The sequence below is a fragment of the Vulpes lagopus genome, chromosome 7 (assembly GCF_018345385.1).
Source record: "Vulpes lagopus strain Blue_001 chromosome 7, ASM1834538v1, whole genome shotgun sequence".
Lineage (NCBI taxonomy): Eukaryota > Metazoa > Chordata > Mammalia > Carnivora > Canidae > Vulpes > Vulpes lagopus.
Window position 1 is genome coordinate 20,766,766 of NC_054830.1, and position 17,265 is coordinate 20,784,030.

The 17,265-nt window shown below is 56.1% G+C and overlaps 1 protein-coding gene across 1 annotated transcript in view; it reads left to right on the plus strand.

Annotated features, from left to right (window-relative positions):
• DNAH1 (dynein axonemal heavy chain 1) overlaps window positions 1–17,265 on the plus strand; it is a 76,341-nt gene that overhangs the window by 46,672 nt on the left and 12,404 nt on the right. The window contains 21 exon segments of the mRNA XM_041763152.1: window positions 1,553–1,644; window positions 1,838–1,992; window positions 2,731–2,908; window positions 3,713–3,907; window positions 3,997–4,116; window positions 4,375–4,533; window positions 4,670–4,777; window positions 5,887–6,027; window positions 6,186–6,346; window positions 6,775–6,932; window positions 7,295–7,468; window positions 8,228–8,266; window positions 10,451–10,629; window positions 11,595–11,825; window positions 12,433–12,629; window positions 13,080–13,215; window positions 14,067–14,275; window positions 14,406–14,577; window positions 15,368–15,559; window positions 15,921–16,031; window positions 16,806–16,991. Of these exon segments, the coding sequence (XP_041619086.1) occupies window positions 1,553–1,644; window positions 1,838–1,992; window positions 2,731–2,908; window positions 3,713–3,907; window positions 3,997–4,116; window positions 4,375–4,533; window positions 4,670–4,777; window positions 5,887–6,027; window positions 6,186–6,346; window positions 6,775–6,932; window positions 7,295–7,468; window positions 8,228–8,266; window positions 10,451–10,629; window positions 11,595–11,825; window positions 12,433–12,629; window positions 13,080–13,215; window positions 14,067–14,275; window positions 14,406–14,577; window positions 15,368–15,559; window positions 15,921–16,031; window positions 16,806–16,991 (3,293 nt within the window).

The window sequence follows — 17,265 nt, forward strand, 5'->3', positions numbered from 1 at the left end:
GAGTCACAAGTCACAAGTAGTCAAGTAGTGAGTCCCCAGGTTACCCATAATTTTTCTGCAGCTTGGCTGCCAATCAGAGGACCCTACAACCCCCTCCTTAGGTTTGATCATTCGCTAGAACAGCTCACAGAACTCGGGGAAACATGTTTACTACTTATTATGTAATAAAGGATATGAGAAAGGGTACAAACAGCCAGATAAAGAAGTACGTAGGATGAGGTCTGCTCTCTTGGAGTTTGGGGTGGATCACCCGCCCAGCACAAGGATGTGTTCACTCACCAGGAAGCTCTCTGAATTCCATGCTTTGGAGATTTTTATGGAGCCTTAACCATGTATGCATGATAAATTATTATTATCCATTATTATCTACTTCCAGGCCCTCTCCCTTCTCTGGAGAATGGGGAAGTGAGCCTGAAAGTTCTAAGTGTCCAACCTTGGTTTGGTCTTCCTGGTGACCAGTTGCTCCTAGAGCCCAACACCAAGATGTGCCTCATTAGAACAGAAGACACTCTTAGCACTCAGCAAATGACAAAGGTCTTAGGAATTCTGTGTCAGGAACCAGGGTCAAAGACGAAGTTCGAAAAGAAGCTTCTCCTAGCATCCTGTTTACAACAGCTTGAGGAGCTCTGCATCAGGAACTGGGGGCAGAGACCAAAGTACATTTTGCTGATTATTTTACAGTGGGGAAGCAAATCCTGTCACCTCCCCCAGATCTCTTGCTTAGCCCCCCTCCCCTTGTGCAGAACAGTCACAGCACTTGGGCCCCTCTTGGGCCTTGTTCCTCCCCGGTAGAGGCTCTCCTCCACCCCATCCTTACCTGCCTGGGGCAACGATGCGGTTTGATGCCATCCCTGGGGGGAATGGTGAGCTGTGGCCTGCCCCACCACACCCCAACATCTTTTGGAGCAAAGCACATTGCTCTCACCTTCAGGACTTGCTCACATTCCTCGTGGAATGCAACCCTGGTGTCGTTAGTCTAAAGACTGTTTGGGCTTTTCTTGAACCAGCTTCTTACAAAGGCCACCACACAGATGGAAGAGCTCTGGGGGTGCCACCCTCAGTCTCCCTCTGACCCCAACCCTCTTCCCTGATAGAAGGTGGGGGTCTCAATGCAGCCACTGCACGGACATGCAGCTTGAGCTCTGGTTCCACTGTCCCCTAGCCTGCCTGGACTTTCCTGTCCTCCACCTTTGTGGAGTGGGAGGATGCTCCTCCAGGAAGTCACACCTGGCCATCCAGATTACCCTGACCCCATGACAGCTGACACTGAGCAGGCGCATGCCAGCTGGACACCTGACCAATGGATGTTAGAGAATAATAGTCATGGTGGAAATCATGGTTGCCATTAGCAGAGAATTCCTACTTTGTGCCAGGCTCTGGACTTAGGGCTTCCCCTAACCCCACCTATGGGGTAGGTACTATCGCCAGCTGCATTTTATAGATGAGGAAACTGAGGCTCAGGATGATGCACCTGGTTAGACAGCAAGCTAGTGGCAGAGCCAGGACCCAAGCCATGCTCTGCCCCCTGGACTCCACTGCTATGTCCCTCCAGGTTTCCTGACCAAGTGCATCCAGCTCTATGAGACCACTGTGGTGCGGCACGGCCTCATGCTCGTTGGGCCTGCAGGTTCTGGCAAGAGCAATGTGAGTGGAGCCAAGCCAGGCAATTTAGTACCCAGACAGAGGCCTGAGGTGGGGGGTTTGGCAGGGGTCTTGGCCCCCATTTGTACCTCTGTGGCCTCTAGAATACCCCTCCTGACCCCTGCAGCCTGCAGCCCACTCCAACCCTGTGCTCTGGGGAGCCAGGAGGCTCACTCTTGAGTGACTGTCTCTCTAGTGTTACAGAGTCCTGGCAGCTGCCATGACATCACTGAAAGGACAGCCATCCATCAGTGGTGGTGTGTATGAGGCTGTCAACTACTACGTGCTGAACCCCAAGTCCATCACGATGGGCCAGTTGTATGGAGAATTTGATCTGCTCACCCATGAGTGGTGAGTGATTCCAACCCCTCTCCAGTGACTACCCTGAGCCAAGACCTCTGGGGGCTGTGGGCTATGGGCCTCCCTCCCTTATCCCATTAGGAGGTTAGGAGCTCAGGCTCTGGAGCCCAAGTGCCTGGGACTCTACTCACCACTGCACTTCCTTGCTGAATGGCCTTCCCCACCGCAGGGTCTTGGTGCCATCATCCACAGAGTGGGGATCATAATGGCACCATGATTATGGTGAGGAGAAAATGAGCTTGACATAGGGAAGATGTCCAGACAGCATGGCACGTACCAAGTTCTCAATAAATGTTGCCTGCTGTCATGACCCCAGAGGGCTGGCCGCCCCTCTCAGGGCCTCCATGCCCAGGCAGACATGTGCATGCATATCAGGGGAAGTGCATGGAGCTGGAGAAAGGCAGCTAGGTGGAGATCCTCCGAACATCAGCATGTAGGAGCCTTTTCCCTGGAGAAATATCCAGTCTCTGCTGGGTGTTTCTGCTTGGCTCCAGTGTTCTGGGAGCCCCGTGTGGGGTGGGCGCTGGAGAGGGGGCAGTCATTCATCTTTCCCAATGGGAGTCTGGCCCGCTTCCCTGTTTCTGGTGAAGGGTTTCATGAACACCCAGACTCTTGCATGGGTAAGTGGAGGTCCTGGGGGTCAGACCGGGTCCAGCTTTCCCCGAGAGCCAGTGGTGCTTGCTGCCCTGTCTCTGGGTGCCTATGACCCTCTCCTCCTGGTGGCTGCAGGACAGACGGGATTTTCCCCTCCCTCATCCGGGTGGGGGCCATCGCCTCTGACACCAACAAGAAGTGGTACATGTTTGATGGGCCGGTAGACGCCGTCTGGATAGAGAACATGAACACGGTGCTGGACGACAACAAGAAGCTGTGCCTCAGTTCTGGGGAGATCATCAAGCTCACAGAAGTATGCCTACCTGTCTGCTTTCCCAGCTCTCCTCTGCCACTGGGTGGCCCTGAGGCCACAGTATGCTGGCCCACCTCATCCCCCTTTCCTCTCAGGGCCACGGCTACATCCCAGGCCAACCACACATCCCTTTGGTGTCCCTCCCCATCTCAAGCCCCCACAGCTCAGCCATGTCGGGTGCAGCTGTCCAAGGCTGCCCTTCTGCAGGCCACATTCTGTGATGCTCTGGGCCCAGGTCCAGGATGACCTCCCACTGCTCTCTGGTTGACTCTAACTTGTGCCTCCTAGGCCCCCTTGCAACTATGACAGACATCTTAGCAACGTGCCAGGAATCTGGGAGACAGGTGGTACACACCTGGCTGCACAGCCACCTGCCTGGTATATGAGGTGCAGTTCTCAGAAAAGGAGGGCTCAGAAAAGGAGGTAGAAGAGCAGTTCATGGTAGCTACACTGAGCTGATCTCTTGAACCCTTCTGAGAACACCTGGAAGTTTTGGAGCATAGCATACAGCTCCCATCAGACTCCTCTAGGGCTCCAGGGACCCCAAAATACCCTGGTCCTAGGCTGCCCAGAGAGCAATCAGGAATCTCCTAACTGTGGTTCTCCTCGAGACTCCAGGGAGAGCTCTGTTAGCAGCTGAGGACCAAGGGGGTTCCTCTACCCCAACACTGCTCCTGGTCCACAGCCTGCCCCATGGCCTCCCCACAGCTGCAGGATGGGCAGCCCCTCCCCATGGTTGTGCAGCCCTTTCCCCGGCCCTTGGAACTGGTGACCACCCACTCACACAGTTCACCTTGGTGCCAGGCGATGACCATGATGTTTGAGGTGCAGGACCTGGCAGTGGCCTCCCCGGCCACCGTGTCCCGCTGTGGCATGGTGTACCTGGAGCCCAGCATCCTGGGGCTCATGCCTTTTGTCGAGTGCTGGCTGAGGAGGCTCCCTGCCTTATTCAAGCCCCACGAGGAGAAGTTCAAGGCCCTGTTTGTCGGCTTCCTGGAGGTAAGCGAAGCCACAGTGTGCCCAGCCCAGGTCGGGTAGCAGGGAGCTATGGCCACCAGCCACAGGAGCCGCGTGCTCATCTGCTGTAGGGATCTATCACTTTCGTCCGACACTCGGTGAAGGAGGTGATCGCCTCAACCAACAGCAATCTGACCATGAGCCTCCTCAAGCTGCTAGATTGCTTCTTCAAGCCATTTCTGCCTAAAGAGGTACAGCTCCGAGCAAGTGGGGCTGGGTGCCTGCTCTTCCTGCCCCTGCTCCCTGTGCCTGGGCACCCGAGGGCCCTGAGCCCCACACCCAACATCCCGGAAGGGAGATTCAGATTGGGTCATGGGTTACCCATTCCGGTCTGCTGTGGAGATGCCAGACCATGCAGTGGAGGCCCCAGGAGGCCCCCAAAGCCCCGCTTCCTCAGGCTACTCAGCACTGTTCTTGCCTGGGCCTGATGTTGTCCCCACTGTCCCCAGGGCCTCAAGAAAATACCCCCTGAAAAGCTGAGCCGCATCCCAGAGCTGATCGAGCCCTGGTTCATCTTCTCCTTGATCTGGAGCGTGGGCGCCACGGGGGACAGCGCCAGCCGCCTCAGCTTCAGCCACTGGCTCAGGATCAAGATGAAGATAGAAAACGTGAGCTGCGGCAGACTCCGGGCTGGGCTCCCAAGGCTGGGTGTCCCAGGGCCATCCTTGGGGCCCGGCCCCCAGGGACAAGCAGACACACAAACTCCTGGGCCTCACAGCCTGGTTTTCCTCCGTCCCCTGGCAGCTGACCATGCACTTCCCAGAGGAGGGGCTGGTGTTCGATTACAGGCTGGAGGACGCAGGCATCAGCAACACCAATGACGATGAGGATGAAGATGAGGAGAGCAAGCAGGTGAACACAGGCTTGTGCCTAGGGGGCAGGACAGGAAGGGCCCCACTGGATGGTGACTGTCCTCCTCAATGAGAAATGATTACAGGGAGGAGACCATGCTGATGGCCACAGGTCTCAGGTGGGGGTTATTTGCATTATGTCATGGGTCCTCACAGATACACAGTGTGGTTCTTATTGTATCCACTTTCCAGACAAATAAATTGAGGCTCAGGACAGTCATACCCAGCCAGTGGGTGTCAGAACTGGACTTTTCCCGGGACCAGGAAATGTTAGCATTCCTCCTTTCCCAACCATATGCATTGCCTCCTCAATGTTGATGCTGCTCCCAGGGATGGTTGCCTCAATTCTATTTAAAAGTCCCATGTTCCTAGGAACTGGATGTCCTTGGGGCTGGGCAGCAAGCCCTCCTGGCCTGCCTTGGTGTCCTATCCTTCCTATCAGCCAGTGATGGCTCTGATAGCCTACTGTGCTTCCAGGATCAGGACCCAGCCCAGGAGGAGGAGGGGGCAGAGAGGCGTCTGTAGAGATGGCCACTGCACACTCCTGCTAGGGATCTCACAGGGCACATTTGAGTCTACAGTCAGAACTGTCCCCAGTGTGACCTGTGGTTTGACCATAATGAACACCCTCATCAGGGGAAGTTGGCCAGCTGGGTGGGAGGCTGTGGGTGAAGGAATTCATGCAGGTAGGGGTGGTTGGGGGAGACCAGGCAGGGGATCTCTCATTGTCCCAGTGATGCCAACTCCTCTGGTTTTGGCCCCATACCCTCGGGTAGCCTGAGATGAAACAGCAAAAGCCTTTGGCTTCTGGGCCATCCAGTTTCCAGAACATCTCCCTGATGCAGAGACTCAGGGCCTGGCAGTCCCTAGGAAGCCCTCAACCTGGGCAGCTTGTGCAGAGAGCCCCCCACTCCCAGGGGTTCGTCCTGGGATTTCCCACTCTGTGCAGAGATTCAGGCATGGGGCTCCCTATTTCAGTCAGAAGCAGCCCCTCTCCCAGGTTCTCCTGCCAGGGCCTGGCGGTGCAGTTCCTTGACCCTCCTGGTGCACTTGGCCAGAGCATGGTGGGGTGGAGTTCCAGGCTCAGCCCTAAGCTACCTATGGTTCCAGATTGCCTGGGTGAAGTGGATGGACTCCTCCACTCCATTCACTATGATGCCAGATACCAACTACTGTAACATCATTGTGCCTACTATGGACACGGTGCAGATGTCCTACCTGCTGGACATGCTACTCATCAACCATAAGCCTGTGAGTGCCCCTGCCATGCCATGCCTCGCCTCACCCACACCAAGGCCCAAAAGTCAGTGGGGGCAGGGGGGGATGGCTCCCATATTGACAGGGTAGACAGCTCCTACTGTGTGCCAGACCTTGTAAGAGTTTTAAACACATGACCCTGGTTCTCCTAGGTGCTGTGCATTGGGCCGACAGGCACGGGGAAGACCCTCACCATCTCTGACAAGCTCCTCAAGAACCTGCCGCTAGAGTACATCAGCCACTTCCTCACCTTCTCAGCCCGGACCTCGGCCAACCAGACCCAGGACCTCATTGACAGCAAGCTGGACAAGAGGCATGCACTCTGTTCCTTTCTACACCTAGTGTCCTTCCAAGCCTGGCTCAACCAGCCACTCTCTCAGCTCCTTACCAAATTATGCTCTCGGGTTTGCCAAAAACTTCCTGGAGGGCCCTGGGCTGTCTTGCAGACTGCTCTGGAACCATCATCCATCAGAAATCCCAAGCCATGGGTGCCCACCCTGGGTTGCGTACTCGAGTGGGGCTTGATATGGGCCTGCCTGTGAGGCAGGACTCAGCCTGAAGGGAGCCCAGACTCAAGGCGGCCAAGTGTGATATCTCAGGATGTTCAGAGGGGAACTAAAGGCTGTTCAACAAGTCTAACAATTCAGAGGAGGCTGAAAGCAGTTGCTATTCTGCCACCCCCTGGATTCCCAGAGGACCTGGTACCAGTGGATGCTGGGCTCACACAGCCCCTCCCCACAGGCGAAAGGGTGTGTTTGGGCCGCCCCTGGGACGCAACTTCATTTTCTTCATCGATGACCTGAATATGCCGGCCTTGGAGACATATGGCGCCCAACCACCCATCGAGCTGTTGCGCCAGTGGATGGACCATGGTGGCTGGTATGACCGCAAGGTCATTGGTGCGTGCCGGCTGGCCCAGGCCAGCGGGGTGCAGGCTGGGTGTGCTGGGCAGGGCTGGGGGCCTCTCCTGTTAGGCAGGCTAGGCAGAGGGCCTAGTGCCCACAGTACTTTTAGAGGGTCCACAGAAATGTTCTGATTTCTTTGAAAATCACCAGGAAAATGAAGTTCTGGGTCAAAGAACGTTTTTAATGTTTAATTTATTCTACTAATATATTTATCTTTAGTCCAATACTGTTGTAAATTATAATTTTTAATGTCTTTGTAGAGGAGGAGGCCCTTGAAGGCCAAGTGCTTAGGGCCCACAAAAGTCATAATTCAGCCCCAGGTAGGGCTCCCTCCTGACCTCCTCCCTCCACTCCAGGATCCTTCAGGAACCTGGTGGACATCAACTTTATCTGTGCCATGGGCCCCCCTGGCGGAGGCAGGAATGCCATCACCCCACGGCTGACACGCCACTTCAACTACCTGTCCTTTGCTGAGATGGACGAGGTCAGCAAGAAGCACATCTTCTCCACCATCCTGGGCAGTTGGATGGGTGAGCACTGGGTGGAAGTGGGGGAGGCCCTGGGCAAAGGCAGAAGCCCAGGCCAGGTAAGCTACTCCTAGGACGGCTGGAAAGGGTGGAACAGTGGAGGCAGCGACCTCAGCCCTGGCTTCACCCTTTACTCAGCTATGTTACCAATTCATGAACCTCTCTGAGCCTCAGTTTCTCCATCTGTATGATGGGTGATGATACTAGTGTCCACCATCCCAAGTCAAGAAGGTTAAATAGACATTGCATGTAGCATCTAGCATGAAGCCTGGTGCATGGTGATTGCTGAATATATGATTTATACACACGCACACTTGTGTATCCACCTGCATAAGTCCACACTTATGTTAGTACTTGCTCAGAAAAGCCGGTGGAAGGATGTTACTTTTATAATTCAGGGAAAGGAACCAAGATAGAATAGACAAAGTGGCCCTCACCTTCCATGGGGTTTGGGGAAAAGTCTACATCAAGATGAAGTTTTCCCCACCAGCCCACCTCCTATCTAACATACACTCTGACCTTTGAACTCCCCTTGGCACTGTCCCAGGTGGTGGGTGATGGGCGTCAGGCCTTCCCTCCTCTGGCCTGGCCTGGCCTGCCCCCAGTGGTGATAGGCCAGAACCTGCCTACAGGCTGGGCTAGGGGTGGGGACCACATTGCTGAGGAGGGTGGGTGGTAGGTGGCTGCTCTGGAGGCTGGCCAAGGTGGGCAGCGAGGGACCTACCTAACTCTGAGCCCCATGTCTCTCCCTCAACTCTCTAGATGGACTCCTCGGGGAGAGAAGTTACCGGGAGCCCGTGCGTAAGTACAGGCCTGGACAGGGCCTGTATGGGGTAGGGCACTGGTTCCAGGGTGAGTCCTGGGTTCCAGTTGGGTGTGGCCTAGGCTGAGTCCCAGTGGCCACAGAGAACCATCATCAGGCTCATATGGGGATGCTGAGCTACTGCCACAGCAAACACCTTCAGAGGCTCACTCGACCATTCCTATATAGCAGTCATCCTTCAGTGCCTGGGTGGTGTTCAACCCATAGTAAAAGCAAAGTCAGTGTGAGTTAAATGGATGAATAAAGAAACCCAACAAACTCTTACCCTGTGTAGAGAAGCAGAGGCTCCAAAGAGGCTGGCCCTATTCAAAGGGTGGGCATCTCTGCTGTGAGTGGGCATCTCTGCTATAGCAGCCTCACACAGGGCAGATCTGGTGGTCATTGCAGCAGAGTAACCAACCCCTTCAGACCTCCAGCCCTGGCTTGAGTCCCACCTCAGCTGAAGGAGGCCATCAGAAGACAGCGCCCTCCTTAGGCTTCTAGGTCTACCACTCACCTGTACCCGGGGCCTCCCTCAGCCCTGTCTTCTCTCCTGTTGCTTGGAAAGGACTAGCTTTCTCCTGGGTATAGCCAAAGAGCCCTTCTCTGAAGCCTGAATCCCACCGCAGAGTGTCTGCTGGAGGATGTGGCTCCAAGTCCCAAGATACTGTATGTGTATGGCCCATCTCTCTGGAGCCATTCTTGCCAGCAGGCAAACATGTCCTGATTTCCTGTCTTAACAACAAAACTAACACAGCCACTCTGGGCCCCTTCCCGTTCACCCTGGCCATCTTTCCGTTTCTCCACTCATGTTGACAGCACAGCTCCAGAGCATTGTCCCTTCATGCTGGCACCAGCCACCCTTCCCACTTTCCCTTGTGTCTCACTATCTGGAGAGTGCCCTTGTCATGGTGGCTTCGTGTGGCCAGATCAAAGGTCAGCTCTCAGTCCTAATGTTCCTGGGCTCTTACTGTTGCTGGAGGGTAGCCCTTCCTCTCAGGTCAGGTCACCCCCATTCCTCATCCCAACCTCCCATCCAGCCGTCTATCCATCTCCACCTGCAGCCAAGGGACCCATTTCCATGTTCATTTGGGTCACATTCTTCCTCTGCTCAACTACAGGCAAGAGCCCAAGTCCCAACAGTGGTAGGCAGGGCTACCCCAGCCCCTTGTCTCCTCTCTGCTCTCACTCCCCGCCCCCTCATCGGTTCTTAACACAACACTGCAGGCCTTGGAACATTTGCTCTGGTCCTGGGCCCACTCACATGTCTGCTGTCCAGCTCTCCGCTCTAGTGCCCCTCCTCCTGAGCCCTCCCGCCCCTGACCAAGATTACATCAAATGCCTCCAACCCTGGCCCCCCTGATACTCTCTGCTGCGGCTGGCCTCTCCGTAGCCCTTTACTGTCGGCTCTGCTGCAGATCCCCTGGCTGCCTGGCTCCCCACAGGCAGCAGCTGAAGGGTGAGGAGTGTGTCGGCTGGGACCACCCAGGACTCCACAGGACTGAGGACAGTGCCTGTGATAACAAACAGAGGAGCCCGTCTTTGGGGCTTATGAGCCCTCTTGCCCCTTCTTTACTTGTTTTCCACTTCAGGGGATTCCCTCTGCCCCAGGTTCCCATTGACAGAATTTTGGTTCCCAGCAAAGAATTGAATAGTTTTTAAAGAACCAAGAACCTCAGTTACATTAATAAGGAAAATGCAGGCTGGTGGTTGCAGCAGCTCCGGGGGGCTGGTAAGCCCCGCAGGTCATGGCTGAGCTCCAGGCCCCACACGTCCACCATTATGCACTCCTGAAGCCATTGTTGGCCATGTGACCCTCCCCTGCTGGGCTCAGAGCCCCACAGGGCAAGACAGTAGGGTCCCTGCCCAGCACTGACCCCACTCGTACCCCCAGTTCTGTGGATGTGTCCCAATGCCCCAGTGGGCAACAGACTGTGTTGGTAATGAGGCTGTAAAGGCGGGCAGAGCTCAGAGCAGGAGATTCCTTACCCCAATCTGGGGGGTACAGGAAGAGCTTGTGGGGAAGATGGCATCCAAGAGGGGCTGAAGGATGCGCAGAACCCAGGCCCCCAAGCTGGGGAAAGGGCATCTGGGAGAGAACACAGCACTGGCAAAGGCAGGAGATTAGGATACACAGGGATCTCCTGCCTGTGTGACCCAGGCCCACCTTCCTGTTCCCACAGCTGGGGCCCCCACCATCGCCCACTTCACGGATCCCCTCGTGGAAGCCACCATCATGGTGTACTCCACTATCACCTCCCAGCTGCTACCCACTCCAGCCAAGTCCCACTACACCTTTAACCTGAGGGACCTCTCCAAGGTCTTCCAGGGCATGCTCATGGCCGACCCGGCGAAGGTTGAGGTAAGGATCTATCTAGCAGGGTTCCTTCCAGTGTTCAGTAGAGGAGAGAGCACAGTGCCCTCATAGTCCTCTCCAGCCCCTTGATTTTGGCCTAACTGCTCAAACTCTGCCCAGCCTTGACCTGGCCAGGCCCTGAGCAGGGCTGGGGGCACGCTGGGCTCCAGGCCCCCTTTCCTACAGCTGAGCCGTGTCTTGCATGTCAAATCCATGCCTAGAATGGCAGTGGTCATGGGGATCACACAAAAGGACACAGGGCAAGGCAAGGGAGAGTGAGGGTTCCTAATGGAGGCCCTGTGCAGAAGCTCTGGAAGGAAGTATGAGTGGGATGCATTCCAGGAACCAGAGACGCCCAGGTGGAAGGCACAGAACTGCAGCAGGGAGTAGGCTGTCAGTGTGCCGGGTGGGCTGGAGCAGACTGTCAGCTGTGGGGGCCATAGGGCCTGAAGGCTATGGGAACCATGGGGTGAAGGGGGGCAGATTTTCACTTGCAGTGGGGGTGGATGGGTCAGTGTGTACAGAGCCTGGGACCGGAGAGACTTGGTGAACAGGACGGATGCCAGCCCTGACCTTGCCAAACTAGGGTCAAATAAGTAGAGATAAGGGCCTGGGGGCTTCTGGAGGGCCATCCATTCACCCAGGGGGAGGTGGAAAGCTGGGATGGAGGTGGCAGCAGACTTGGAGATGGGAGCAGGGTCAGAGGAGCTCACCAAGTGGCTGGATGTGGGGTGTTGGGAAGGTGTAAGGAGAACAGTCATCCCTCCTGGGTTTGGGGTTTGAGGAGCCATGGGGGCCCTGAGAATGGAGAAGCTGATGAGCAGCTAATGCAGCTGGATCTCAGCTGGGCCTGGAGCTGGGGGAGGGGACAGGATGGCATAAGGTGGGGTGTTCGGTTGGCTGCTGCCCCTGCACACGGCCCCAGCCAGGTCTCGAGGGCAGGGGCCAGCACCAATGTGGGGTGGCTGCAGGACAAGGTCCAGCTGCTGCGTCTGTGGTACCACGAGAGTTGCCGCGTGTTCCGAGACCGCCTGGTGAGTGAGGAGGACCGAGACTGGTTTGACAAACTACTGGAGAGCCACATGGAGCACTGGGAGGTGGCCTTTGCCGACATCTGTCCCTTCCAGCCCATCCTCTATGGGGACTTCATGTCACCAGGCTCTGACGTCAAGTCCTATGAGCTCATCACCAGTGAGAAGAAGGTAAGGAGCCCCTTCGCTCTGCCCCCTGCGCCTGGGCCCTCCACAGCACTACGAACAGACCACCACACTATGACTAGAGGGTCAGGACTATAAGGGCCAGCCCTTGCCTCTCTAGGTCCCATTGCCTCACTTTGCAAAAGGGCACAACGGGCCCTGCTTGGCCCACCTCTGATGACAAGCCTGTAGTTCACCTAAGACAGGCTCTGTAAACATGGACATGCTGGCCTGTTGGAGGGGCTCTCATGCTGCCCATGTAGGGGAGGACCTCTGAGTCAGGACCTCAGGGAGGCACGGAAGAGACCTCGTCAGAGGCTTCGGAGCTGTGTGGCTGCAGTGGGCCCCCCAGTGGTTTCCCTCCACACACATCCCCTCCTAGTTCCCAGGAGCTCCCATGAGGGCCCCAGGTCAGTACACCAGGTGAGACCTGGAGGAAACAGGCAGGGTTCCGAGCCCGCCCCTCAGGCCCCTGTGTGTATCCTACAGGGCTTCTGAAGGCTCAATGCCCCTCCACGCACAGAGGAGCGGGGCTGACCATGGGAGGGTGGCATCCCCTAGTGCACGGGGGATGGAGAGAGGGCCCAGATATCCCCATCCTCCCTGGCCCCAGATGATGCAGGTGATTGAGGAGTACATGGAGGACTACAACCAGATCAACACAGCCAAGCTGAAGCTGGTCCTATTCATGGATGCCATGAGCCACATCTGCCGCATCAGCCGTACCCTACGCCAGGCACTGGGCAACGCACTCCTGCTGGGCGTGGGTGGCAGCGGCCGCAGCTCCCTCACACGGCTGGCCTCGCACATGTGAGGACCCCTGGGCATGCTGGGTAGCGGGTGGCCGGTGGCAGGCTGTTGCTTCCATTTCCGTTCTTCTGGTGGAGCTGGGGCCATGCTGGGCCAGGTCCCCCAGCCACACGCTACTGAATGCCCTGGAAAGGGGAGCTAGGCTCCAAGGAGAGGCAATAACAGTGCCGTGTGGTGCTCTAGGGTGGGAGGCATGGCTGCAGACATCCAGGAGGAATTCCTAGGTCAGGTGGCCACAGGCCTCCCCTCAGGATCAGAGCTGGGAAGATGGAGAAGTACATTCCAGGCTATGGGAATAGCTTAAGCAAAGGTCTGGAGGAAAGAGAGAAGGTTCAGGGCCTGGAGAGTGTGCAGATCTGCCCAGGCTGGGAGCCAGACTCCAGATGGCTGGGGGTAGGGTCTGGCTATCCCCCACTCAGCACTTGGCCTCGAGCTCTGGTATGTCTCCAGGGCCGAGTACGAGTGCTTCCAGATTGAGCTATCCAAGAACTACGGCATGACCGAGTGGCGTGAAGATGTCAAGAAGGTCTTGCTCAAGGCTGGCCTGCACAACCTGCCCATCACCTTCCTGTTCTCCGACACTCAGGTGCCACTGCCACGGACAGTGGGCAGGGTCCAGGGTGGGCTGGATACAACCCCGTCCTGGTGTGGCATCCTGGAAAGTGGTCAGTCCTTCTTGCCCAGGTCCCTGTCTGGTGGGGTGGACGTTTAGAAGGATGGCTGGGATGCGGGGTGGGGGGCCAAACCTAGCCTGTCAGAGTTAGGGAGACCTAGATCACTACTATACGCCAAAAGTAAAGAAGGTCCCTGGCACCATGGCTGACCACAGGTGACATCACCTTCACTGGCCAAAGGCTTCCCACCTCAAAGACTGCAGGACTTATGCCTGAAGCACTGTGCCCCTGGTGGCCCTCTTGGGGGCTGCTGCCTTTAGGGCTCCCCAGACATGAGGCCTGTCCCTAGGTCTCTAAGAGGAAGTGCGGTTGTAGCTCCGGGGTCTCAGAACAAACAGAGCAGCACTTAAACCTGGTTGGTAGTCGGAATTGGGCCGAGACAGGAGCCCTGGCATGCTTTCCACTCTGTGTAGGGTCCCACCCATTCCTAGCCCTGCCCCTACCTCCTAGCAAGGACTTATTTCTGCCTATGGCCTGCTTTCCTTCTATGAGGAAGCTGAGGCATAGAGAGGGCTGGAAAGTGAGAGTAAGGTGCCATATCCTTTACCCAGGGCCTGAGGCCCTTCCACAGCCCAGTGGTGATGTTCAAAGTCTCTGCTGTAGGGCAGGCCTGGGTATGAGTCCTACACCATGACTTACCAGGTCACTTGAATGACCCTGAGCTTCTCTGAGCCTCAGTGGCATGGTCTGCTGTGAAGGTCCAGGGAGACCTGCACCCAGGGGCCATTATCAAGCCTTAGCTTTTGTACTCTCCTCTCTCCAGATCAAGAATGAGTCTTTCCTGGAGGACATCAACAATGTTCTGAACTCAGGCGATATTCCCAACCTCTATACCTCAGATGAGCAGGACCAGATTGTCAACACCATGCGGCCCTATATCCAGGAGCAAGGCCTGCAGCCCACCAAGGCCAACCTCATGGCTGCCTACACTGGGCGTGTGCGCAGCAATATCCACATGGTGCTGTGTATGAGGTACGGGCAGCCATTGTGGCCATGCAGGGACTGCGGGGCTGGGCAGGGATGCACCTGGGCCTGCCATGAGGAGGGTCTTGGGCTCCTAGGGGCGTGAGTCAGTGTTTCATTTGGACTCTTGGTCCCCTAGCCCCATTGGAGAGGTATTCCGAGCCCGCTTGAGGCAGTTCCCCTCCCTTGTCAACTGCTGTACCATTGACTGGTTTAACGAGTGGCCAGCAGAGGCCCTGGAGTCTGTGGCCACCATGTTCCTGAATGAGATCCCAGAACTGGAAGCCACCTCTGAAGTAATTAAAGGACTGGTAGGTGTCTTGGTGAGGAGCAAGCTGTCAGCATTTAGGTTTGGGTTTAGGGTCACTGCGGCCCAGCTGAGAGTCCCAGGCCCAATCCTGAGGGGCATTGGGGCAGACAGCTTTATCCATTCTAAGCCTGTTCCCTCATGTGTATCATGAGACTACCACAAGGTTGTCACAGGGATATAGGAGGTTGGACACATGTTACACAGTCACTATTTCTTTCATTCCCTGAGGGCTTTGTGGCAGTTTTCTTCAAAGAGCCTCCTGATAACAACCGAAGACCACAGATAGGGGGCTAGATTTGTCTGGTCCAACCCAAGAGAGTGATGCTCACCTCAGGGCCAAGAACTATAGTGAGACTGTTTCCCTCTCCAGCTATGCTGAAGTCCTTGGGTCCTCTGTTATCCCAGATTTGGCCTCCATGGGGTGGTTAGGGAGGCGGGGTGTCCCACCTTTGGACTCTCGGAGGTAGGTCTTGGGAGCTGTGACGAGGGCACTGGGCCAAGATCTGGGAGACACCTGGGTCCACGTTCAAAGGCAGCTCTGCCTTTGACAATTGTGTGAACCAAAATGAGCCCCTTGACTTCTCTGGGTCATGGGTTTTTAATTCTGCAGAATGAATGACCTTGATCTAGAGGTTATAAGGATCATGGGAGACAGTGAGTGTGAGAGGCACTGAGCTTCCTACATGTGGCCCCCTCCTTGGGATCCAACTGCAGTGGCTTCAAGGGTACCCTGGTGCCCTGTCTTTGCTGGAGGCTCTACAAGGCTGGCATCAGTGGTCTCCTATCCACAGATTCAAGTTTGCGTGTATATCCACCAGTCGGTGGCCAGGAAGTGTGTGGAGTACCTGGCCGAGCTGGCCCGCCACAACTACGTGACCCCCAAGAGCTACCTGGAACTGCTTAATATTTTCTCCATCCTGATTGGGCAGAAGAAACAGGAGCTGAAAACTGCCAAGAATCGCATGAAGAGTGGCCTTGACAAGGTGGGCCAGGGTGGGACTTTGTGAATAATGGTTAGCCGCCCATGGTACTGCTTGCTGTGGCTTAGACCTGACCCAGGGAGGCCCAGCCCACCCTCTCAGTCAGCAGCCTGCAGTGTTTAAATGGGTAGCTTCCTCCCTTACCAACTGAACAAGGTCAAGGCCAAAGCAGGTCAACCCCACAGATTCTCAGAGGACTGCTCCTTTCCTCTAGGGCTCACTGGGCAACCAGCCATAACCTGTCACTCATAAATTAGGGTGGGTGACCCTGCATGCAGGACACTCTCCCCAGCCCCCCCAGGCCCGGCTCTCTTTCTGGTACCCTGTCACACCAGATTTCCTCTCTGTGTCCCCCATCCACCAGCTGCTGCGTACTTCCGAGGACGTGGCCAAGATGCAGGAGGAGCTAGAGGTGATGCGACCCCTGCTGGAAGAGGCTGCCAAGGACACCGTGCTCACCATGGAGCAGATCAAGGTCAGCTATGCTCCCGGGCCCTCATCCCTGATGTCTGACCATGTCTGAGGATGCTCGGTGTCCCCATGCAACCACGAGATCGCTGGATGCCTGACTTCTGTAGGTTGCTTAGCCCCTCGGTTCCTGTTTTCTTCAGTCAGTAGTCATTTGTTCATTCAACAAATGTTTGCTTGGAACCTATTCTCTGCCAGGCCCTGCCCTGGGCAGGGGATGCGGTGAAGAGCAAGACAGGCAATCCAAACCCTGATCATCACAACATGGACTGAGTGGCAGCCCACTTCTGGCAGCTGTGCAGACTCTGCCCAAGTCTCCTGAGTCTTCACGAGATCCTCAAATTCTAGGGCCAGGTCCTTCATAGCCGACATCTCAGATTTGCAAGTTCATTATGACAGCTTTCTGGTAGAAGCAGTCACACCTGCTCTGCAAAGTCAGTTTATTAAAAATGTTTCCAGCAGATAGAAAGAACATGATGTGGGGGACTGCCTTTCTCTGTCTTGCATGGTGATGCCCTGAGGGTTTAGGGGGTCCTTTCCTGGAGGGCAGTTGTGCTCAAGCACGCAAAGCCCTGAGCCCCATGCCAGGCCCACCAGAAGCACTTGGAACAGGCTTCTCACATTCCCAGAGCTCCAAGATGGCTCTTGGAGAATGGGGACATCCCTGCCCTCATTTCTCTTTGCCTGGGGAGACTGAAAGGTAAGAGGGGAGAGAAGGGAGTGGGGGAACATCTGTCCCTGACATGCCACCAGCTGGGCCCTCCCTGCCTTTGGTCCCCAGGTGGACACAACCATTGCCCAGGAGACCCGGAATTCAGTGCAAGCAGAGGAGATCAAGGCCAATGAGAAGGCCAGGAAGGCACAAGCTATTGCTGACGATGCCCAGAAGGATCTTGATGAGGCACTACCTGCCCTGGATGCAGCCCTGGCCAGCCTGCGCAACCTCAACAAGAATGATGTGACCGAGGTGAGTGGCCAGGCGGCTCCCAAAGCTCCCCTGGCATCTGTCCCAGTGTCTGGGGACCCCAGACCCCCTGACTCCACATGCCTTAGGGGTCATGTGCTGAGAGGTATGGATAGAACCAGACCTCAAACCCAGCTGCCTGTCCTCACCTTGAACCTGCCCTCAGGACCCAGGCAGGCACATGAAGAGGGCTTGGGGTCCGAGCATCTAGGACCTTGTGATCAGGCCTGGGTGTATGGTGGAGCAGAAGGAACCACAGGTCGGGGCAGACGTGTGG